Source organism: Anabrus simplex, chromosome 2, assembly GCF_040414725.1.
Source record: "Anabrus simplex isolate iqAnaSimp1 chromosome 2, ASM4041472v1, whole genome shotgun sequence".
In the NCBI taxonomy this organism is placed as follows: domain Eukaryota; kingdom Metazoa; phylum Arthropoda; class Insecta; order Orthoptera; family Tettigoniidae; genus Anabrus; species Anabrus simplex.
In genome coordinates, this window is record NC_090266.1 from 918,437,835 (window position 1) to 918,463,264 (window position 25,430).

The 25,430-nt window shown below is 38.7% G+C and overlaps 1 protein-coding gene across 1 annotated transcript in view; it reads left to right on the top strand.

Moving 5' to 3' along the window:
- The window catches only part of shep (alan shepard), a 775,961-nt gene that overhangs the window by 704,443 nt on the left and 46,088 nt on the right, over positions 1-25,430 (top strand). The window contains exon 8 of the mRNA XM_067139545.2: positions 12,459-12,641. Within this exon, the coding sequence (XP_066995646.2) occupies positions 12,459-12,641 (183 nt within the window). The remainder of the gene's footprint in view (positions 1-12,458; positions 12,642-25,430) is intronic.

A 25,430-nucleotide genomic window follows, 5' to 3' on the forward strand; every position in this document is an offset into this window, starting at 1 on the left:
TGTGAAGCAGCGTACCTGAAAAGGGAACATCTCTCTAGATTCTCCTCCATGAACACATTTTAATCTAACGATTATGTACGAATTATTGCTAAACAAGTAAGAAGACACTCACCTTTCCCTTTTTTTCTTGTTCTTAGTCCAGTTTTTGGGATCACGGGAACATTTCCTCCCACAACCAGGTACAGCAGGTGATACTCTTAATGAATTTTCCATTGTCTTCAAGAGCAGCACTGAATAAATCAGAGGCCAACAGGTGACTCAACTATCGAGATAACGAATACTGCATAAAAGCAGCGCATTGTCACATTAGAACAAGCTTGGCGGGAACACTTAGAATGAAGTTATTAACGCGAACATTGTTAATTTCTACAATCATCAAAAGTGCGCGGGAATACACTGTCTATAAATAAAGCATCATAAATGTCGAGTTTTGGAACACATTTTGGAAGTTACATGAACTTCCTTATAGAAAATGTCGGATTTCAGAAGGAATTGCAAATGTCGGATTATGGAAATAACTTGACAAAGCAGATGTCGAGTTTTGGAAATAAAGTCAAATATCAATACTGAATTTTAACCACAAATATCTAGTTCTGGAACGTCTTACACCATTCATTTGATGCATCTCTCGAAGAAGGGTAAGAACTCAGCAAAATCTATTTTTTTGTAAAAAATGTCAGATGTCGACTTTTGGAACTAGGCACCTCAAATGTAAGTGGCCGTGTACGATCCGTTGCAGGGTGTTTCAGCTAATTCCCGTGGCTGCCTCAATTTCCTTAAATGTGATGCATTTGTTTCCTTAGATGGCCTGTTCGACCCGGGCAATGTTGACTGGTGTTGACACTCACATTCCTTCCAGAATTGGTTCCCTTTCTTTCCATAGGAACCAAGTTGTATAGCGCTGTTCATGATGGTTGCTTTCCATGTTGTCTGCTCCTACACCGACAGTGTTGTTATAAAATGGCTACGATGACTGCATTCATTGGCCCCTGTGTGTGTGCTGCGACCAAACGGTGGAACAAGACACTAGTTACATGTCACCACCTTCAAAAGTGAAATGTAAACCATACCCAGATGTACAGAAAACACTGTAAAACAATATAGTACGCCCTTCGTATGTAAGTGGTATGTTCTGAGCTGTCAGTGGCATGGAATGACATTAGTAGATGATTAAGTTTGAGTGGTATTTTTTGAAATAGAAAAAATCACAATTTGAAGATAAAGTTGGAATTCAATGGGACAGATTGGGGCAAATATTCATTTGTAGGAAGGGGAGTTACAGATTAGATTAATTTACCAAGGGAGATGTTCAAGAAAATTCTAAATTCTTTGCAGTTATTTAAGAAGAGACTCGGTAAAAAACAGATAGAGAATCTGCCACTTGGTTGACTGCTCTAAATGCAGATGTGTGGTAATGTATTGATCTGGGATACGGAGAACCAACACATTTTACAGCCAAGACCCCTGCATGGTGTGAAGGTGTACAGTGTGCTATTAGTGCCAAACAAATTATCGGTCCAACTTTTTTTTTTTTTTTTTTTTTTTTTTTTTTTACAGGACACAATTACTTCATCATCATCATTGACCATCACCAGTTGCCCGGGTGTGGTGTACAAGCTCCCTCCATCTTTGTCCATGAACCACTGTTCTCTTGTGATCTTCTCCCAGTCTTGAGATCCTCGACATCTTTCTTCACCAGATCAGTCCATTTTCCTCTGGGTCTGCCCACTGGTCTTCTTCCTTTTACTTCTTCTCTTCTTGCAGTCTTGCTTGCACTCATCCTTCTTACATAGCCAAACCAATTCAGTCTTGCTTTCTGGATCCTCTGTGGTAGGGAGTCTCCTATTCTCACCTCTCAGACTTTCTCATTCCTAAACTTGTCCTTCCTGGTCTTCTGTATCATGGTGTGTAGGAACTTCATTTCTGTAGCTTTGAGTTTCGAGTTGTCTTGTCTCATTAATATGGTGGTTTCCAAGCTATACGTGAGGATGACATATAATATGAGTTATATAATGTTATTTTAGCTTTCAATTATACTTGTTTATCCCACAGCAGTTGTCTTACTTCGTGATAAAATTGAGTTGCCTTGCTAATTCAACTGTCCACCTCGTATTTTGCAGGGTTGTCTTGAACTATGCTACCCAAGTATTAAAACTTTGGAAAACTGTCCAGTTTGGTGTCATTTATTCTGATTTGAAGTTTGTCATCTCGCCTCTGTAACTTTATCACCACTGTTGATATTTAAATCACATCTCTTAAACTCTTGACTCAACTTCTGCAGCTTTACCTCCACATCATTTTCAGTTTAATCCCAGATCAACACATCATCTGTAAGGATGAAAGCTTGCAAGTCCTACTCCTTCCTTTTTAGTGCTTTTATTATGGCATCCATCACAGTGATAAATAGGAGGGGTGAAAAAGCACTGCCTTGTTGTATTCATCTCTGTTTCAAACCATTTGGACAGCCCACGACCCACTTGCACACAACTTCTAGTTTTATCATACAGCATCTTCACTTTTGCACTCCGGCTCAATGGCTAAATGGTTGGCGTGCTGGCCTTTGGTCACAGGAGTCCCGGGTTCGATTCCCGGCAGGGTCGGAAATTTTAACCATCATTGGTTAATTCCGCTGGCACAGGGGCTGTGTGTATGTGTATTCATCATTTCATCCCCATCACGATGTGCAGATCGTCTGTGGGAGTCAAATCAAAAGACCTGCACCTGTCAAGCCAAATATGTCCTTGGACACTACCAGCAGTAAAAGCCATACGCCATTTCATTTTTACTTTCACTTTTGCAACAAAAAAAAAAAAAAAAAAACTGTCGTGAACTCCCAGCTCTTTTATTCATTCCGTGGTATGCTATCTTGAGCCTTTTTGATGTGTATTAATAGTGGAAAAAAGTGGTTTCTCTTTATGCCAGTGCTTTTGTATTGACAGCCTGACAGCAAAGATAAGGTCTGTAGTTGTTTTTCAAGGCCTAAAACCATATTGTTCCTCTCCCAATAAAGATTCTACAATTTTTTTTCAGAAATTTTAGACCGTGAGAGAGCAGAGTAATTCCATGGTAGTTGATTCATTTCCATCTACTCCCCTTCTTGGAAAAAGGTACAATTATACCCTTCTTCCAGTCTTCTGGGATACTGTTTTCCTGCCATACTGTGTTAATGAGTCTATATAACTACTGGACTGCTGCTCGCAACAGATCTGCACTTAGCTCATCTACTCCAACTGCTTTTCCTTTCCCCATACTTTTCAGGGACTTTGCTATCTCCAGCCATGTAATTGTTACTACAGGGTTCCTCACTGTGATCTAATATAGTGCTCGCTACTCCATTTAAAAGCTTATCAAAAAAAGGTCTTAATTTCACTCCTGATGTTACCATCTTCTCGCACTAAGGTTCTGTTGTCCCCTTATATTGCCTTCATATCCTCTTGTTCACATCTTCTGTTCTTGACTACCCTGTACAATAATTTCCTATTTCTTCTGCTGTCTAATTCCAATTTGTCCACAAACTTCTTCCATGCTTTTTCCTTCTCTTTTCTTACTACCCTCTTAACTATGGGTTTATTCTATAAAGTTCCTGTAGTCTGTTAACTTCTTGGCTTACTTGGTCTTGGATAGTTTTCTTTATCTAGTATCCTTTTTGTTTGGTTTCACGCTTTAATGGCTGTTTTGACTTTGTCGTTCCGCCAATGTGTCTCTTTTTCCTTCTTGGTCAATCCTGTTATCCCACAGAGTTCTTTAGCTTCTCCCACTAATATATCTTTAAAAATATGCCACTCTTCCACTACTATTTTTTTTCCTCCCCGTGGTAGGTTTTGTTGAGTTCTATTCTGATATTCTTCCTGGAACTCTTTATAATTTCCATGTCTTTATTTTTTGTTTCTTCTTTGTTTTCTTCAGAGTTACATTTGTTATATGGTTCAAGTCCATGTTCAACAATTGATGGTCGCTGTCCATGCTTTCGCGGGGAATGACCTTGACATCAGTCAACCATTTCCCCCCACCTTTGTTTGTAATGACATAATCGATCAATGTTGCCGTCCCAGCTATATCTTGTTATTTTATGGCTCTCCCATATTTTAAAGGAGATGTTCTTGATGATCATGCCATTTGTTTTACAAAGATCTTTCTGTTTCCAAACCCGTGTGGCCCAGACTTGCCTGTTTGCTCCAACTTGTGCATTGAAGTCTCCAATAATGACAAAGTTTTCTTCATCGATTACATCATCTAAGTCTTGATGAAATTTCTTTCATAAGAAATACATTTTCAATACAATATATCAAGTAAATAATATTACATTATTTTTGGGACTAGTTTCAGCCACTTAGTGGCCATCTTCAGCCAAAATAAAATTAAACAGATCATGTGATAACTAAAACATGTGTAGGCCTATATAAGATAAAGACAATGTTGCAGGAATAATTATAATATTAAAATATATATAACAACAATAATTATGGTTGTGATCTTCTTGTCATAATATGATGATGTCTTTAAGTTGAGTTAGAATATCAGGCAATTAAGTAAATCTCTAGAGTGAAGTATACAGTACATCTAATGTCTGATGTAGAACAAAACACTGACATGCTAGAGGAAGCAGGCAGGCCTGGAAAACAAAGGAGTGGATAGGGAACAAAACACTGACAGATGTCACTGACAGTCAATTGTCAATTCATTTCTGATAACTGCACTTCAGTACGGAACAAAAATGAAATTTATAGCTTGAAATTTTTCTTTATCGTCGGCACTGCATCCAGTCTGAGGGACATACACTTGTACTCTAATTGTATAGAAAATTTTATGATCCTGTTATTCTTGTAGGAAACTTCTGACACGGCATCCATACTTTTGTCAGTAAAAATCCCACACCATTTTTGGCCTCCTTTTCCAGTCCACACCAATATAATTTGGAGCCACCTCTGAGAACCTTGCTGCCTGTCTATCTCCATTCTGTTTCGCTCAGACCCGATTTAGACGTTTCTCCTTTCCATCATATCTATGAGTTCTTCTATCTTACCAGTTAGGATCAATATATTTATGGTCCCAATTCGTACTTTTCTTTTCTTGCAAATCAGTCTATCATCGGAACCATGTTAGCAGTCATACCTGATAGATCTGCTCAAAAACTGTCATATTAGGTAATATCTTCGATCCGAGGCTCTTTTTATGTTTGAAAGCAATAAAAGACTGTAACCACTGGTTTGCTAGGCCTATCATGGATCGTCACATATTTAGTGCCTGACAAGCGTTTACTCATGTCAGTTAGATCTGTGGTTTACCCGCCAGTACTCGGGATTACTTCCGTCTGTTATATTCACAGCATTCTCAAACCGTTTTTTGCTGAACTGTCTGAAAAAGAAGAACTGTATGGCTGTTTTCAGCAGGATGGTGGGACGGCCCATACGGCACATAGCTCTGTGCGATGGTTGCAGGGAGTGTTCGATGTTGATCAGATCATCAGTAACCGGGCGAGTTGGCCGTGTGGTTAGGGGTGCGCGGCTGTGAGCTAGTGGGTTCGAATCCCACTGTCGGCAGCCCTAAAGATGGTTTTCCGTGGTTTCCCATTTTCACACCAGGCAAATGCTGGGGCTGTACCTTAATTAAGGCCACAGTCGCTTCCTTCCAACTGCTAGGCCTTTCCTATCCCATCGTCGCCATAAGACGTATCTGTGTCGGTGCGACTAGGAAAAAAAAAAGATCATCAGTAAAGATTACGGCCCCCTTGTTCACCTGATTTAAGCACCTGTGACTTTTATTCATGGGGAAATCTCAAAGGAAGAGTTTACAGGAATAATCCTTGAACTGCAGAAGAATTAAAGATTGAAATTAGTGTCCATGAACCGCATAGTTTGTTTCAAATCTCGTAGGAATTGAAGCTTGCATTGCAACTTAGAGAGATCACTTTTAACATCTTTTGTAAATACTGGTGAGTTCAGTTTGTTTATTTATTTATTTATCCTGAGCATGTATATAGCTGGCCACTTTTTTGAGACAACTATATGTCTACTTGCCATTGCGGGCACTGCGCTCGCTCACTCCTATGCCTTGGTACTCCAGTTCAAAGTCTTAAATTATACTACCTGGATGAGGCGAAATGCATGGAAAGAGCTACTTCTCAGTCCAGATCGATCTCATGGCAGACCAAATACAGCCACTACAGTGCTGAAGCCCTATTTGCCTTCACTCACAACGGTGAGAAAGAGAGCAAATTCCTATGCAACATCCTTGGCCCATGTCAGTATCGACTGAAGTCAAAGGCAGAACTGCATTCCAAATTTGGAAAGCTCTCACTTTATTTCTCCATGGGCAACTGAACTGGAGGAGGATCTGACTAGTTCTTTTGAGGCGCTGGTTTGAGAAAGAAGTAAGTTCAGGGCCTGCGTACATGGGATAGAGAAGAAGAAGAAGAAGAAGAAGAAGAAGAAGAAGAAGAAGAAGAAGAAGAAGTAGAAGAAGAAGAAGAAGAAGAAGAATTGATGAAATATGATCTTAAGAGTGAAAAATCAAGATAGAGTACTGGAAATCCAGTTAGGCTGATAAGTGTTAACCAGTGGTCCTATGTGCCCAAAACTAATTATACATTATTATTATACCGGGTGAGTTGGCCGTGTGGTTAGGAGCGCGCAGCTGTGAGCTTGCATCCGGGACATAGTGGGTTCGAATCCCACTGTCGGCAGCCCTGAAAATGGGTTTCCGTGGCTTTCCATTTTCACACCAGGCATACGTTGGGGCCGTACCTTAATTAAGGCAACGGCCGCTTCCTTTCCACTCTTAGGCATTTCCTATCCCATCATCGCCGTAAGAGCTATCTGTATCGGTGTTGTTAAAAAAAGTTATTATTTTTATTATTATTTATTTTATTTAGCTTTTGGAAACACATTGCACAAAAATGTATGGTCTATATCAGGAGTTTCCAAATGGCGGCCCGCGAAGCCATATAATGCACCCGCAAGAGTATTTTAATAAATAATGTGAAGAATAGTTACAAAATAATATTTTATAGGTCGTTCAAAAATGTATTAATTTTTATACCTGTTATAGACCAAAGTCAAAACTAATTCATTCTTTAATATTATTTCCTCTTTTTTTAATTTTCACTTGATCTGAATATATTATTTTTGATTTTTTTAAATTTAAAGTCCGAATTTCATATAATAATAATAATTGGTTTTTACGTCCCACTAACTACTCCTGGGTGCCTCTGTGGCTCAGGTGGCAGCGCGCCGGCCTCTCACCGCTTCATACCGTGGTTCAAATCCCGGTCATTCCATGTTAGATTTGTGCTGGACAAAGCAGAGGCGGGACAGGTTTTTCTCCGAGTACTCCAGTTTTGCAAGTAATCAGCTTCATTTTCCGTATCAAAATTTAATCACTAAATTTTACACTATTGAGAATCTTCCACCGTTTTGATACTTTATTTTGCCTTTTGGCAAATTTTTTATTTATATGTTAACAATACATGTTTCGTTCCTTGTTTAGGAACATCCTCAGCTGTTATAGTGGCTTAGGTGAATGGTTAAAATTTTTAAAATACATAGATTTACAAATACATTGATTCACTTAAAAACTAAATACGAATTAAGATAGATGATATTAAAAACAGTGTGGGGTTAGTGTGTTACTGGTATGAGAGCAGATGATTACATGGTTGATTGACTTAAAACTATGTCTATTCATTAGAATAGTTGTTCAAAAAATTTTTCACTTTGTTACGTAAAAAGTCTGTATGCAATTAAAATTCTTTAAAAAATGTTTGACTTCATAGCACTGTTCGAATTGTTGAAAGTTTTTCTTCCTTTCCTTCCAGGTAAGTTGTTGTATGTTGTGTGCTTGCTTATAGTGCTTTTGACTGAGTCTAATGTGGAAACTTTTGGAGCTGATTGCTGATCTATTAATGTGAAGGGAGCCTCGTTTCAAATTTCTGAAATGAAATAAAATACGGTAGTGGGAATTTGTTCGAAAGCTGTGTCTTTGCGTAATATAGAATGTATAAAAAAGTTCATTTACCTTGCTATAGCTGAATTCCGATTCTACTGTGACCCTGGAGGGACGTTTGATACTGCTTTGCGTCTGGTGAAGTAATGGTGTGTGTATTCCGTTGTATGCTCCTCCCTACGGGGAGGTGGGGCTGCGGAGAGGGGAGGGGGCGTGTCGGTTACAGTGACGGCATCACCTTTGGGAGGGCTGGGTAGAGGGGATGTACAAAATGGCGGAGGCTCTGTCTTGTTCATTCTTCTACTATCTGTATTGTGTCGTTTGCCTAATGCTTCGAGACTTGATAATGTCCCTTCAAATAAAGGGTTTCTATTATCAATAGTTTCATGGAGGTTATTGTCTTGATCACTTTTTTGTTCTAAATAAATATATAGATTTTCTAAAGTATTAAGGAGAGCTCCTTTGTTTATTTTATGTAATATAGTTAAGTCCTGCTCTATGGTTGTAAATTGATGTCCCGTTAAACTCATGTGCTGGCCCATCGCGGAAATTTTTTTGTCTTTCGGCATTGACATGTTCTTGGTATCTTACAGTAAAACTGCGCCCAGTTTGTCCGACATAATTTTTTTTACATTGATGGCATATTAATTTATAAACCCCTGATTCAGAGTGTTTGTTTTTACCTAGGGAATTGACAATGTTGTGATTAAAAAATTTTTGCTTCGTGTTGTTGCTGGTTGAAAATGCGATCTTATAATTATGTTTTCTGAATAAATTGGTTACTGTGTATAGGTTAGGATTGTTGAATGTGAACTTAGCGTATTTGTCTTTCTTTTTCGTTTCGGGTGTTAGATTGGTTTCCAATTTTTGTTTGAATTTACCGATTATTTTGTTTATTATCTTTGGTTCGAAACCATTATACTGGGCTTGTTTGCAAATAAAGAGCAGTTCTTTTTCTCTTTCTGTGTGTGTAAGGGGTATGTTAAACGCTCTGTATATGTAACTGTAATAAGCTGACCTTTTTTGCGATTCTGGGTGCAATGAGTAGTTTTTTTATTGTGGTGGGTGTGAAAGTAGGTTTTCTATGTATCTTGAAGACGAACTCTTCCCTTTTTCATGTTACATTTATGTCCAAAAAATTTATTGATTTTTCTTTTTCTTTTTCTAGTGTGAACTTTATTCTGGAATCAAGTGTATTTAATTTATTGAGGATATCGTCACTGTTATTCTCTTTTTGATCTATTACGGCAAAAGAGTCGTCTACGAAGCGTATCCATAAATTAAGACCTTCTATTTGTCCTATTATTTTGGTATGTTCTAGGTAGTCGAAATAAATATTGGCTAAAATGCCCGAAGCTGGAGCACCCATTGGGAGGCCTTCTTGTTTATATATTTTGTTATTGAAAGTGAAGTAGTTGTGTTTCGTAATGAATTTGAGTATGTTAATGAAATCCTCTACTTCTGGAATGCCGAGTTGATTATGTTCTATGAGATTCTTTCTGATAATTTTTATTGTTTCGTCCACTGGAATGTTTGTGTACATGTCCTTGATATCGAAGAAACATGTTATTTGATGTGGTGTTAACTTAAAGTTTTTGAGTACTTTGCAAAAATCGATGGAATTTTTTATTGGTGTCTTGTTGTGAAAAACGTAATGTTTGGTTAGGAAAGTGTGTACGTATTGCGATGTTTTATAAGTAGGACTGTTGCAGAAGTTTATTATTGGTCTTATGGGGATTCCTTCTTTATGTAACTTGGGTAAAGCTTTTGCTGTTGGAATGCCGGGATTCATGTTTATCAATTTTTGGACGTCCTGTTCATTCAAAATAAAAGTTGCGTTTCTTAATAGTGTTTTTAACTCTTTCTGAGTTTTAGTTGTAGGGTCTCGTTCTATTTCCGAAAAAGTGCTATTGTTGAAGAAAGTTTCTGTTTTTTTGATGTATTCCTCTTTATCTAAAACTACTATTGTCCCTACCTAGAACATACCAAAATAATAGGACAAATAGAAGGTCTTAATTTATGATACGCTTCGTAGACGACATTTTTGCCGTAATAGATCAAAAAGAGAATAACAGTGACGATATCCTCAATAAATTAAATACACTTGATTCCAGAATAAAGTTCACACTAGAAAAAGAAAAAGAAAAATCAATAAAATTCTTGGACATAAATGTAACATGAAAAAGGGAAGAGTTCGTCTTCAAGATACATAGAAAACCTACTTTCACTCCCACCACAATAAAAAACTACTCATTGCACCCAGAATCGCAAAAAAGGTCAGCTTATTACAGTTACATATACAGAGCGTTTAACATACCCCTTACACACACAGAAAGAGAAAAAGAACTGCTCTTTATTTGCAAACAAGCCCAGTATAATGGTTTCGAACCAAAGATAATAAACAAAATAATCGGTAAATTCAAACAAAAATTGGAAACCAATCTAACACCCGAAACGAAAAAGAAAGACAAATACGCTAAATTCACATTCAACAATCCTAACCTATACACAGTAACCAATTTATTCAGAAAACATAATTATAAGATCGCATTTTCAACCAGCAACAACACGAAGCAAAAATTTTTTAATCACAACATTGTCAATTCCCTAGGTAAAAACAAACACTCTGAATCAGGGGTTTATAAATTAATATGCCATCAATGTAAAAAAAGTTATGTCGGACAAACTGGGCGCAGTTTTACTGTAAGATACCAAGAACATGTCAATGCCGAAAGACATAAAAAAATTTCCGCGATGGGCCAGCACATGAGTTTAACGGGACATCAATTTACAACCATAGAGCAGGACTTAACTATATTACATAAAATAAACAAAGGAGCTCTCCTTAATACTTTAGAAAATCTATATATTTATTTAGAACAAAAAAGTGATCAAGACAATAACCTCCATGAAACTATTGATAATAGAAACCCTTTATTTGAAGGGACATTATCAAGTCTCGAAGCATTAGGCAAAAGACACAATACAGATAGTAGAAGAATGAACAAGACAGAGCCTCCGCCATTTTGTACATCCCCTCTACCCAGCCCTCCCAAAGGTGATGCCGTCACTGTAACCGACACGCCCCCTCCCCTCTCCGCAGCCCCACCTCCCCGTAGGGAGGAGCATACAACGGAATACACACACCATTACTTCACCAGACGCAAAGCAGTATCAAACGTCCCTCCAGGGTCACAGTAGAATCGGAATTCAGCTATAGCAAGGTAAATGAACTTTTTTATAAATTCTATATTACGCAAAGACACAGCTTTCGAACAAATTCCCACTACCGTATTTTATTTCATTTCAGAAATTTGAAACGAGGCTCCCTTCACATTAATAGATCAGCAATCAGCTCCAAAAGTTTCCACATTAGACTCAGTCAAAAGCACTATAAGCAAGCACACAACATACAACAACTTACCTGGAAGGAAAGGAAGAAAAACTTTCAACAATTCGAACAGTGCTATGAAGTCAAACATTTTTTAAAGAATTTTAATTGCATACAGATTTTTTATGTAACAAAGTGAAAATTTTTTTGAACAACTATTCTAATGAATAGACATAGTTTTAAGTCAATCAACCATGTAATCATCTGCTCTCATACCAGTAACACACTAACCCCATACTGTTTTTAATATCATCTATCTTAATTCGTATTTAGTTTTTAAGTGAATCAATGTATTTGTAAATCTATGTATTTTAAAAATTTTAACCATTCACCTAAGCCACTATAACAGCTGAGGATGTTCCTAAACAAGGAACGAAACATGTATTGTTAACATATAAATAAAAAATTTGCCAAAAGGCAAAATAAAGTATCAAAACGGTGGAAGATTCTCAATAGTGTAAAATTTAGTACTCCAGTTTTTCCTGTCATCTCTCATTCCAGCCACACTCTCCATTAACATCTCATCTGTCAGTCATTAATCATTGCTCCAGAGGAACTCTTTCGGGTCACCACGGAATGCTCTCAATGGGCAAACTTGGACAAAGTGCTGAACCATTTGCCGTTCAGCACCACAATCACAACACGGGGAGGATGTCACCTCCCATTTATGTAGAAAATCGGTGCAACTTCCACAATTAGTTCTTATTCTGTTCAAAGTGGTCCAAATCTTCCCGTGTTTATCAAAACTTTGTGGCCTGGTTGTGATACAGGGCATCTTCAGTTGTTCCTTAGTAGCACTGGTTTGCTATGTTTGTAGTAGTTAAGGATGACGGGAACTGAGTCTTTTGTGTTGATGACAGGAATGTCTTCATGAATATTTAACCAGCAACTCCCTTGTAACCTTGAGGAGTACCTACACTGCCAGTGAAACCATCTCTTTGCATTCGGGAGATAGCTGGTTGGAACCCCACGGTCTGTGGGTCTGAAGATGGCTTTCTGTGATTTCCCATTTTCACATGGTAGCCCTTTCCTGTCCCATAGTCACTGTAAGACCTATCTGTGTTGGTGTAACATTAAAAATAAAATGCAGTATCTCTAATGTTTGTCTTTAATACTGTTTCTTTAGGGTGCACCTGTGAGCTATGACCCAAGTGCCATGGCTCAGAATGGAGTTGCCACTCAACACATGTTGCCTGCTCTGGCACAGTATGGGCGTCATTACAGCACTCAGGCCGTTCAAGGGTACTCTCTTCCAACTGGACCGTGGTTACCCCAATATATAATGCAACCACATGTTGCTCAGATGGAGGTAAGGTTTTTTTCCTTTTTTTTTTTTTTTTTTTCCTGGGACATTCACAGTAGGTGTTCTGATTAATGTTAGACCTACTTCCATTTTATTGTGTTACAAATGAAACTTCAGCCATCCTGAGACTTTTCCTGATTTCTCCTTTTCACATAAAATGTTGGCAGGTTTGTACCTTAATTAGGGCCACAGCTGCTACCTTCCTAGACCTAGCCCTTTACTCTTTCAGCATGTTGTCCATGAACTTCTCTATCGGTGTACTTGTTTTGTTTAATTATAGCTTTCCCACGACAGTCTTTGGAACGAGAAAAGTTCTTGTGGCATGTCACAATTGCTCAGTGGTGAATGTGTATTTGTTCGAGATACTTATTATTTAGATATTTCAATAATATGTATTTTGATAGACTTAACTGAACTACTCTCTAACTCTGAACCTGAAGTGTACTTCCCAGAGGTTTAAGTATGTACAATGCTGGATTTTACTCTATTACATTTTTTAAAGTTATTAAAAAATCAGGAGACAATTATACGAAGATAATATAAATGTGCCAGAGAGCATGTGTGTGAAAGGTTTCATGTACAATATGGAGCTTCATAATACAGTACTTGAAAGTAGGAGATGGATTCACTTTACCCAAAACCACTGCTAGGTACCTTATTGTGAAATAATTTAGCACAGAATTATCTCTTTATCACTAAAGTTAAACAGTTAAGAAGTAGAAAGTTGATCATTATATAAGTCCTTGGAAGACATGCTTACTACTTCATGTGCTTTATGGGATAGAGCAGAAAATCTTCCTTTAATACTTCTGTAGCAATTATGTTATTACTAAACACTTCAAAATAATTTTTTTATTGTTAAAATTTTTAAAACAAAATTAAATTTGTGTACATTTTATTGACTTTAACATGAATGAAATGGTGAGTTAATTGTGTGCATTTCATTCTCGTACCATTATTGCAGCCAGGTGCTCGCTAGCAATTTATATGTAATATTTGCTTTACGAGATGTATACAAATCCATAGCATTAATTTTGCTCTATAGATACAAGCTCACCAGACAAAAAATCATTCACCCCTGGAGAAATCATTACAAGCATGATTTAATACTGTGTAACTCCACCTCTGGACTTGATAACCACCTGGATTCGGTTAGGAAGGGAGTCCACAAGGTTGTGCAGGTACGTCACATCCAGGTTAAGCCACTCGCTGAAAATTTGATTGCGCAGTTCCACCAAATTGTGAGGATGTTGATGTCTGCGTTTTACCCGCTGTTCCAACATGTCGCACAGAATTTCAATGGGGTTCAATTCAGGTGATATTGCAGGCCAGTCAAGATGTAATAGGGTGGGGGAGTGTTCAGAAAACCAGTCACATATGTGTCCAGCCCAATTAACTTTTCTGCTGTCATCTTCAAAAATCGGGATATCAGTAGCATATTCATCGTATGGATGTTGACTGAAAGGCAACACCCGATCATCCAGAAGGTTTAAATAAACATGCTGGTTCATATTAGTGGTCATCTAAGTGAGCGGGCCCAATCCATGATACGAAAAACACCCCCCAAAATATCATAGACCCAGCTCCGGCTTCAACTTAACCTTGCACACATCCAGGATGAAATGTTTCATTTGGCCTTTGGTGCACTTGACGACGTGTGTCATTGGAAAACGGGCAAAAAACATGATTCGTCAGACCACATTATGTTCTGGCAGTCAGCTACTGTCCACGTTCGAGATAATTTTTTAGCCCATTAAAGACGCACAGCTTTATGTGCATGTGTGAGCAATGGCCTGTTGCAATGTGACAGACTCCAAATGTTCATTGCATGCTGTTCCCATCTTAATGTTTCTCGCTAACAGGTTAGGATGGGTCTTTATTCACTGACTACAGCAAATCCTGTCGGGTTTGAAAGCGATTTTGATTCACAAGCCATGAAACGCGTCTCCGGTATCTCTGTTAGAATATTTTTCCGACAACAATTCTGACATTATGTTTCATGGCTACGTGTAGTACATCACTGTATGTAGACACTTTGAACAGTTCGCTGTGAAACGCCAACAAATTCAGCAACTTCATGCACAGAATGGCCACGGGCACGGCCAAACACGATTGCCCCTTTTTGCCACGTCCTTACATCTACCCATATTGACGTACACTGTCTTCCAGAAACATCAGTATCACTCTGATCACTACTGCCTTATACTCGCTTAGAGGCAGTATGTGTGCAGTTGGGCATGGGACTCGTTCACAGCGCCATCTGTAGTGGTTTAATGATCCATCTGTGTGTGCACACTAATGTGACTAATTGTTTGTCTGGTGTGTGTGTGTGGGGGGGGGGGCATCTCTCTGTCTCTTTTCTGTTTTGACTCAGTTAATTTACAACTGTTTGATTCTTCAGGCTGCCAAAACTAGTAATGAATAAATAAATAAAAAAAATTGTAAGCTGCCTGAAAAAGAAAACATATATGGTAACAGAATTGTAACTGAAAAAGAAAATTAAAATAGAATTAATTTCTATAAATTTCTCTCCATTGCATTAGAATTCACAGCCCAAATATGTGGTTAGCAGGGAAGTTCTTATGTGAAAATGAATTGCACTTAAGATCAGGATACTATCCTGCATATTCATCTCTCTGGCAGTTTAAAGTGCCATTTGTGTATAATTGGGAGACAAATTTCTTTTTGCAGTGATTACTGGAATAATTCTATGTTCAAGGTTTTCAAAAACAAAATGACTCTTTAGTCAGTACGGTATCCAACCTCCTGCAAGCTTGAGTGGCTAGTACTAGCCATTAGAGGGTGGTGGCATCTGCACGTTCGTGTGGTGGTATTTTTGTTGATAATCAGGCTGCAGTGACAGATGATAGTTGAGAATGAATTCCTGGTTTAAAGTAGTTATTGAGATAATTGATATGGTTTATATGAATTATTGCTCAATTTCTGTATCCTGTTTAAGCAGTTGATATGTACTAGAGTTTCGGTACTTCCATCGTCTGGACAATGTGGCAGAGCACTAGAGAAAGGTTTTCTTCACAAATGTTCCTAAGCTCACGTGTTAAGGTCAATGACCGACAAAAAATCGGTTGCCATGGAGGAAGAAATCAATCACCAGCATATTGTTTCCTTTTCTGGAGGTTTTGTACTAACCCACAACCCCATATGACTTGACATCTTCATCGTGCAGTGATCTACGTTGTGGGATAGCCTGCTCGAGGTACCTTTTCCAATCTGCTTTATGTTGCACCAACACGGATAGGTCCCACGGCAATGATGGGATAGGAAAGGACTGGGAGTGGGAAGGAAGCGACTATGGCCTCAATTAAGGTACAGCCCCAGCATTTGCCTCATGTGAAAATGGGGAAACCAGGAAAAACCACTGAAAACCATCTTCAGTGCTGTCGACAGTGGGTTTCAAACTCGCGACTCAAGCCGTGCAGCCACTTGCCCGGTGCCTGAATTGCATTTAGAGCCTTCGGAACAGACTGTTTGCAACCCTGTAGCTCCACAAGACAGTAGGAGTCAGTTTGATGCTTAGTAAGGAAATTGTGTGAGATGGTGTTCATTCTGTAAACCAAATGAAGTTCGTATTTACTCTTGGTTTGTACCTTCTGTACAGGTTGTGTTTGACACTACATGTCTCGTGCATATGTGCCGTGGTGAAGTGTGTGGGTCACTTCCTGGCAAGCTGTGATCCACCTTGACACTTTCTTCAGCTGTCACTTTTCCCTCCAAGTCCAACGGTGATGGGATGAGGACGGTGGAGGCAGGTGTGTGATGGCCGTCTTTCTAAGAATTGTGACTAATTGGGAATTCAGTCCTGCACCTGTGTTTGAGCAGGCCTATTTAGGATCACCACTACCCACTCCAAAACGTGGAAGGCCCTAGAAAATGTGGGCTAAACATCGGAAGTCACACTTTTGTCTGGCTGGGCGACCGCACCCAGTGGGTCACCCTGTATGCGGTCGAAATAATCAAGGAAGACAATATATAATTGTGACTTGGAATCTCCGAACACTGCTTGACACGAAAGTGAACGACAGATCTGAAAGGAGAACATATTTCTAGATTGAATATTGATGTAGCTGCCTTGACTGAAATAAGATTATCCAGTGAAGGCAAAGTTATTGAATCCAGTTTAGGAAGGGTAAGGGGGATGGATAGAGTCATATTCATGGTGTTGGATTTCCCATGAAGACAAATACAGTTGCTGAACACCAACTTGTCCCAACTGCAGTTAGTGAAAGACTTATGACACTCTGTATACCACTCTCTGGAGATAGTTACATGACTCTCATCTCTACTTATGTTCCGACGTTAGATGCTGTTGAAAATGCTGAAAACCAGTTCTATAACTTGCTTTCCACAACCATCTCCAACGTACCAACTAAAGATAAGCTCTTCCTACTAGGTGACTTCAGTGCTACAGTAGGGAAGGATAATCTGCTATGGGAAAATATAATGGGCAAACAAGGACTTGGTAGTTCCAACGCCAATGGATCGCTGCTGCTCGGTCTACGTACTGAACATGAACTCTTCATAACTAATATGCAGTTTCGCCTACCTAATCACTTCAAGACCACACAGATGCACCCTTGCTCTAAGCATTGGCACATCCTTGATTACATCATCACTCGACAATATGATAGGAAGGATGTCCTTATCACCAGGACAGCTAGAAGTGTTGATTGCTGGATGGATCACAATTTCCTGTCCTCATATCTTAGAATCAGTCTTCGCCGTAAAGCACCCAGGCATTTTCAAACACCGACAAAGGCAGAAGTTTTATACATCTAAACTTCAAGATGGACCCATTGCCATTAAATTTCCACAATATGATCTCTGACATACTGGCTAGTGCTCCAGTCAACACAAAGAATGTTGGGGCCGATGACCTTAGATGTTAGGCCCTTTAAACAACAAGCATCATCATCATAATCATCATCAACAAAGAATGTTTAGCAGGAATGGGCTACACTGTGAAAAGTAATCACAGAATCAGGTGAGAAAACCATTGGTTTTATGAAAAATATAAGACAAGACTGGTTTGATGACGACAACAACAAAAAGATTTTGTCTGTCATCAATGCTAAACGAGAAGCCCATCTATTCCTTTTTCAATATCCTTCAGACGCAAAGAAAGTGCACTTTCTCAAACTCAGGTGTAAATGTCAGGGGCAAATAAGAGAGATAAAAAATAACTGGTGGCAGCAGAAAGCTCAGGAACTGCAAAGTATGTCTGATGCCCAAGACCTGCGTAACTTCTATGCAGGAATAAAGGAGTTTACATGGCCCAACTCACTCCTCCTCCGGGACACTGAATGCTGCTGATAATGCTACCACTATTACTGATAGTCAAGAAATCCTAAAACCTTGGAAAGAACATTTCTCCACTCTTCTCAATCGGAATTCAAATGCTGCCGAAGACTTTCTCGATGATGTGCCTCTCCATCCGTAACAACCTTGGATGGCTCTTCCACCAACATTCAAGGAATTCAATGCTGCTTTCAGTAAACTGAAACCTGGCAAGGCTCCTGGCCCAGATAACATTCCTCTGGAACTGATTCCAAGTAGAGGCTTACCTCTAAAGATCAGACTTCATACTCTTATCCTCTTAATATGGGAAACCTGGTAACCTTTAAAATGCCACTATCATTACTCTTTTCAAAAAGGTGATTGTAGTGTTTGTAGCAACTGTCGCGGTATATCGTCATCTATAGCAGGTAAAATTCTTGTTGGAATTTTGCTCATTCGCCTGCAGATTATTTCCGAGAGGATCCTACCTGAGTTGCAGTGTGGTTTTCGAACAGAGGCACAGCAGATCTGATCATCTGTACAAGGCAAATCCAGCAAAAATGCAGAGAGCAACAGACTCAACCCCCTGCGGGTGGGGGACGCACATGTAGAATACACCCGCGGTATCCCCTGCCTGTCAAGAGCTGACTAAAATGGGCCCAAGGGGCTCTCAACTTGGGAGTGTGGGTTGGTGACTACGGGGCCCTTAGCTGAGTCCTGGCGTTGCTTCCACTTACTTGTGCCAGGCTCCTCACTTTTGCCTATCCTGTACGATCCCCCTTGGTCAGCTCTTGTTCCTTTCCGACCCCGATGGTATTAGAGCATTTGAGGCCTAGGGAGTCTTTCATTTTCACACCCTTCGTGGCCCTTGTCTTTCTTCGTCCATTACTCCATTTTTCGATGTGATGGATCCCTTCTTTTTTCTTTTTTCTCTTTGTCTACCTCCTGTGGGTGGGGGACGCAGACAAAAAATATACCCACGGTATCCCCTGCCTGTCGTGAGAGGCGACTAAAAGTGGCGACCAAGGGATGATTTTATTAGAACCATGAAACTGCTTTTGATTAACACCATCTCGCGGGGAACACCATGGAGTGCCTTTACTTGTGAGTAGTACCACTATATTAGGTACACCAGAGGTTTGTGATTAGTAGCAACAGAGAGTGGGTCACTGTGTGTTTCCAGTACCCATGATTAGTATCATTGTGAGAAACGCCACGGGTCTGGGCGTTGCCTGTGATTAGTACCACTATATAAGGAACACCACGGGAATACCGGCGCCCGTGATTAGTACACGTAGGTGAGGAACACCATCGGTTTGCGTTGCCTGTGAGTGGCACTATTATGTGAGAAACACCATAGGTCTGCGTTACCTGTGCGACGTACAATACTTGTGAGTAGTACCATCATTTGTGGTATACCGTGAGTCTTTGCTACTTTTGATTAGTACCCCACCATGACAAATACCATGGTTCTATTTTACTAGCGATAAGTACCATTATCAGGGGCCGTTGACCTGGATTTTTGACCCCTTTGGACACAATCATCCTCGATTCTGGATTGTGCTTTAGGTGTGGTCCCTTGGTCAGTAATACTATTTTTTTTGATAGTTTTTTAGTGGGATCCACTGATCGTTTTAAATTCATATCCGTTCATTCATTCTTCATGACATTTTTTATTTTGGTCAGTGGATGATTTTGAAATTTTAATTTGTCATTACATTTCGTACCATTAGGGGCCGATGACCTCGTTGTTAGGCCCCTTTAAACAACAAACATCATCATCAGCAACAGACTCCTTTATACCTAGTGTTCTATGATCTGGAAAAGGCTTTTGACTCAGTCCCGAGACCAGTGGACAATACTGAAACACTTTGGCTGTCCACAGCATTTTGTAGATCTATTCAAGGCTCTTCATGATAACAAGTCTGGGCAAGTCGTTCATCAAAATATCATCTCTAATCTATTTCCAATCACTCATAGATTGAAACAAGGATGTGTGCTTGCTCCAACACTCCTCACTCTTTACCTAGCTGCCGTGCTGTATGGAACATCTACAGACAGCCAAGGTGTAAAGGTCAAATACCGCTTTGATGGGGGACTGTTGAATCTGGCTAGACTTTGCTCCAAAAAGCTTACTAAGATTTCCTCTGTTAAGGAATTTCAGTATGCAGATGGCACTGCTGCACCTGTTCTCACACCTGAGGAGCTGCAACAGTCGGTCAGTTGTTTCAAGAGTGCTTGCGATCACTTTGATTTCTCCATTAATGTTCAGAAAACCAAAGTTCTCTCACAGCCTGTACCTGGATCGAACCTCCCACCTATCTATATCTCCATTGCAGATACTCCACTGGAGCAGGTCGACCACTTTTTATATCTAGGAAGTGTCCTCTCACAAATGTTAACTGCTCACAAGAATTGGTGCTGCCCACTCAGCATTTGGACGTTAATCCCGTCGTGTCTTCATTACAATGCACACCAAGATCAAGGTTTACCATGCTGTTGTCATATCACCTCTACTTTACGGTTGTGAAACGTGGACCCTCTACCGTCAGGATATCAAAAAGCTAGAGCACTTCTGTTTGCAAAAACTTAGACCCATCTCGAACATCAAATGGGAGGACTGTGTCACCAGTCTTGCAGTTCTTGAGAAAGCACATGCTATAAGCATTGAGGCTACCGTCTCAGATGGATAGGGCACATCCGTCGCATGAGTGAAACCAGGCTTCCTCGTCAACTCCTGTATGATGAACTCAGTCTTGGGATACGCTTGCTGAGAATCGTACATTTTGGCGCCACACTGTTTGTACATCCGTTTTGGGATTTGAAGGGGAACGACGGCGGCGCGATGAGGATAAATGACAAGCACGGAAGTTCTGTCAAGCTCAGTTCCACCCTCCATGTGGACGTATGTTTCATGCCAAGATTGGGACACTAACTCATATGAAACATATTCACAAAGCTTTGTGAGTGTGAAAATGTAAACTACTGAGAAATATTGTTGCAGCCAATGACAGGTTGCTGACATAGGATGCAATCGGTCCTTATCTTGTATCTCCACCCCCAGGCTGCCTCGCAGTCAGGAACTGGGAGGATCCTCTGTTGGATGCCTATTATACCTTATTCAGATTTATCCTATTCTGTCCCCCTATCTTTCCATATTTGTCTAAGTCCTGTGTTTCACAATCTGGTGTACATTAATATATTTGTTGATAATGAAACCCTTCCAAATCATCCAATAAGGGAAAAATTATTTATACAGTACAAGTAAATGAAATTTGTTGTTATTGGAATTAAATGACCATATTTAACAAACTACTCCTAGAACTATTTAAGAAGTCACCGAAGCTGACTAATGAAAAGTAATCATATACTTTACTGGACTCTAAAAATGAATTGGTGCCCGACCAAAAATAAAATGTCAGTTTTTAACGTAAAATTTTAAAATTTTTGTGATTTTTTTTCTCTTAAATATGTTCATTCATGTATGTGCTTTCAGAGTACAAAAGGATTTTGTGAAATTTGAAAGAGAAATGTAGAAAAAATAGAAGTAAATACTAGCCTGCAGCTGAGGAGTGGGCATGGCATCATATGACAGTTGTTACAATGTTACTTGTTTGGTCTGAAAAATAAATCTGGTGCCATGAGCATTCTGGGTACCTGTTGAATATGTATGTGTTCTTTGAGAAGCAGGTATTTATTTATGCTCTGTGATCATAAGTTCTTTGAAGTCGTTTGTAAACAAGCTTGTCAGAAGTGTGTTTCGGTGGTGTTATTTCTGTCACTCAGTGTTCAATCATGCTTAAAGAAAGTCAAGAGGTAAAACTGCACTAAAACAGAGAGCAAAAGAAATGCTAACTACTAGGAGGTGGTCTCCAAACCACGCAGAAGATGTTTGTTCTGAGATCCCTGTATAAAAATGCACTGTGTTGTAAATGTTTCAAGGAGAGTGTAACTGCACAAATAAGAAATAGGTTTGGTTTGTCTAGAAAAGTGGTTGAGGAAACTAGAAAGAGAAAAGAAGGAACAGCATACATCCCAGGTGGATTTTAGAGCAAGGATCGGCAGACAATTGTGTTGTGTAACTTTGACTGAGTTTATCTTTACTTTGTGAAATTTAACATTTAAATAGTAAATATTCTCCAAATTGGATAAAAAATTTAGAGATGACTCCTATTAATAGTTCTAACAGTCTCACTTATCATATTGAAAAAATAATAATTTTCAAACTAAATATTGATAAATATAATGTTGTAATTATTTCCATAAAAAGATTCAAAATTTTGAAAATGAATTTAAAGGTCACCACAAGATACCCAGAAAATGTTACGCAAAACTGTTTGACTATATTATGAGATACTGTCTTAAATTTTTCAAACACATTAAAGTAAATTTACTATAAAAAGATAATTTTCAAAAAACCCTTGAAAAAAACAAAAAATTCTCAAACTGTTTGATTGAGTTGTATGTTTGTATCTATGTTTAATAATACTTACAAATTATATGTTTAAAATTTGAGACTAATTGATAAATTAGGGAAAAAGTTTCATTTTTTACCAGACTATTCCCTTAATTGACAGCTTTATAATTTCATCATATTTGTAGACCTTAGCTTCCCAGTAAAAATTGATTATTATATGCTTAAAATTTCATTGTTTAAAGTATTTTTACTGTATGAATAAATTTATCTAACAGAACAATTATTTTAACCTATTTTACAATTTGACAATTGGCCTTAATTAAGGTGTGAAAATAGGAAAAACACGGAAAACCATCTTCAGGGCTGCCAACAGTGGGATTCCTGGATCAGAGCCATCTACAGTTAAAGCCAGAAGGTACGCTTGGCAACGCTGTACCTGTCTGTCTAGTGGAGGCCGAGAGAAAAGGGGGCGTGTCCGACTTTGAATTACTTCACCCATATTCACCACATATAGACCAACATGATGATCATGATAAATGCACACTTTTTGTATCACATATCAGTAAATGCATTCACTGAAGTTAGAAATACACATATAATATGAATAAAAACAAAACACTTAAGAACAATACTCTCAAGCTCCATTATTGTGGAGCGTTGACAGCTCCCTCCGATTAATGTTTTTATCCTCACTGCTGACATAACTCGTGTTCTTCATCTGCTTTCCACACTTATTTAAGATGACATTGGAAAATGTGGACAATACACAATCTGTAGCACCATTATTGTCATGCCCACAATGACAGCGTTCAAACCAGAACTGTTCATTGTCATCTCTTCCCAAAACAGCTCAGGATAGAGAGAACAGAAATTCTTTATAATTTTCACAATCCAGGTAATCTTCATATACCACTGTTCTGCAGACACATACAACGCAATGTGATGGCACCACTAACCCGCTTCTCTGAAATACTTCAAAATACGGATTACCTGTTTCATTAATCTGCAGGAGACGTAAACAAGTGTCACGGCTTATCCTTCTGGATATTGTCCTTAGTGTGTACCCAGAAATGTACAGCATATCACCCCTGACATCTCAAAATGCCCACACAAAAAAAATCGCATGATAAAAGTGAGTCTAACTTGTTTATTACTTCCGTACTGAGCCCAATAGAATCTGTCTTGATGGAATCAGACGTTTCTAATTGGCTACAGCCGAACCTCACTTTCCCATACCATCACCGCCACCATCGCAACCCTAGAACACCCTTAACCGTAATTTTCATCTCACTTTCTAGAACTTGAAGTGCAGTAACATTGTAGTTACAACTAATAAGCTATAAGTACTGGCTAAACCTTCTTTCTAAGTTATCACTTTGAAACTTTATTGACATTAAATAATTTTTTCCCAGTTCCAAATAAAACGTTTTGAGTAACTCTTCTTCCTTTTAGTGCAATTAATAATAATAATAATAATAATAATAATAATAATAATAATAATAATAATAATAATAATAATAATAAGCATATAACATTATTATTTAATTTTTAATAATAATGTTATATGCTTTACGTCCCACTAACCACTTTTACGGTTTCTGGAGACGCCTATGTGCCAGAATTTAGTCCCCCAGGTGTTCTTTTACGTGTCAGTAAATCTACCGACACGAGACTGACGTATTCGAGCACCTTCAAATACTACTGGACTGAGCCAGAATCAAACCTGCCAAGTTGGGGTCAGAAGGCCAGCGCCTCAACCGTTTGAGTCACTCAGCCCAGCCCTTTTAGTGCAAAGTTGGAAATGTTCCCTTAAAAATATGAGGTAAGACAAAGAGTGTGCTTTCACTGCTTACCTCATGATACTGTATGAGATTGCGAAGCATTTTAATAGATTTATTTGTACACATTTAACACTAACATTACAAGAAGTGGTTCCTACATAATTTAATAAATATGTATTTAGTTGAGACCACTTTGATATTTTAGTATTTTACCATGTTAAACATGTCATTTCTTTTACCAACACCTGAAAACTATTAACATATACAGTGACATTCATATCTTGGTGAATTTTGAGTAAATGGGTTACGTTTGGCATATCTTGTTTACCCTACTATACATTTCCAGGCTTCTACCATCAGGATCTTTTCTTTTAATACTTTTTGATGTTAAATATTTTGGCAGATTTGGGAAAATAATTGAACATGCATCAGGGACAAGCTCATTAATTTTAGGTGGTAGTATGGTTACGTTGACTTTACTATCGCAAATTTTATCCCCCGTTGAAAAACTTTTGTGTGTGACATGTTTTATACATACGACTGAATCCTTCTCAGGTTCCCAATTATCCCGTTTAAAATGATAAATCCATTCTTGTTTTAATTCCTCGTCTGAAGGAAACCTAAACGAGGTAACAAAACCGTTTTTAATGCTATAGTTGTTATGATACATGGGAACACAAATTTTCTGGGCATCTGCAAATACACGAAACGTTTTATTAATAAGCCAAATTCAGTCCGCAACTTCACAAATAATAACGTTATTGATTTAACGTCCCACTGACTACTTTTACGGTTTTTGGGAGACGCCGAGATGCTGGAATTTTGTCCCGGAGGAGTTCTTTAACGTGCCAGTAAATCTACCGACACGAGGCTGACGTATTTGAGCACCTTCAAATACCACCGGACTGAGTTATTCAGCCCTGCTTAGCCTTCACATTATTTCGATAATAGGCTCTACATATTTTTGTTCTATCACTTACCTTGTTATATATACTCAAACAAAACACGAGACGAAGTTCACTAGACATCAACATGCACGGATAGATCCCGCACTTTCACCTTGGCCTCCACTGGACGTTGCCAAACTTATTTTTTTTATACATGACTCTGGTTTGTAACTATAGTCGGCTATGCCTGGATGCAAGCTCACACGATGATATAGATGTTGATTCCCACAGGGAATATGAAATATTTGTCCCGAATGAGTAAATTTATAATACCAATATAAATGGTCCGTTATTGGACATTATAAATTTTCCAGTTAACTCATTCCTGGTTGCCAGCGTATTGCAAGCTCACAGC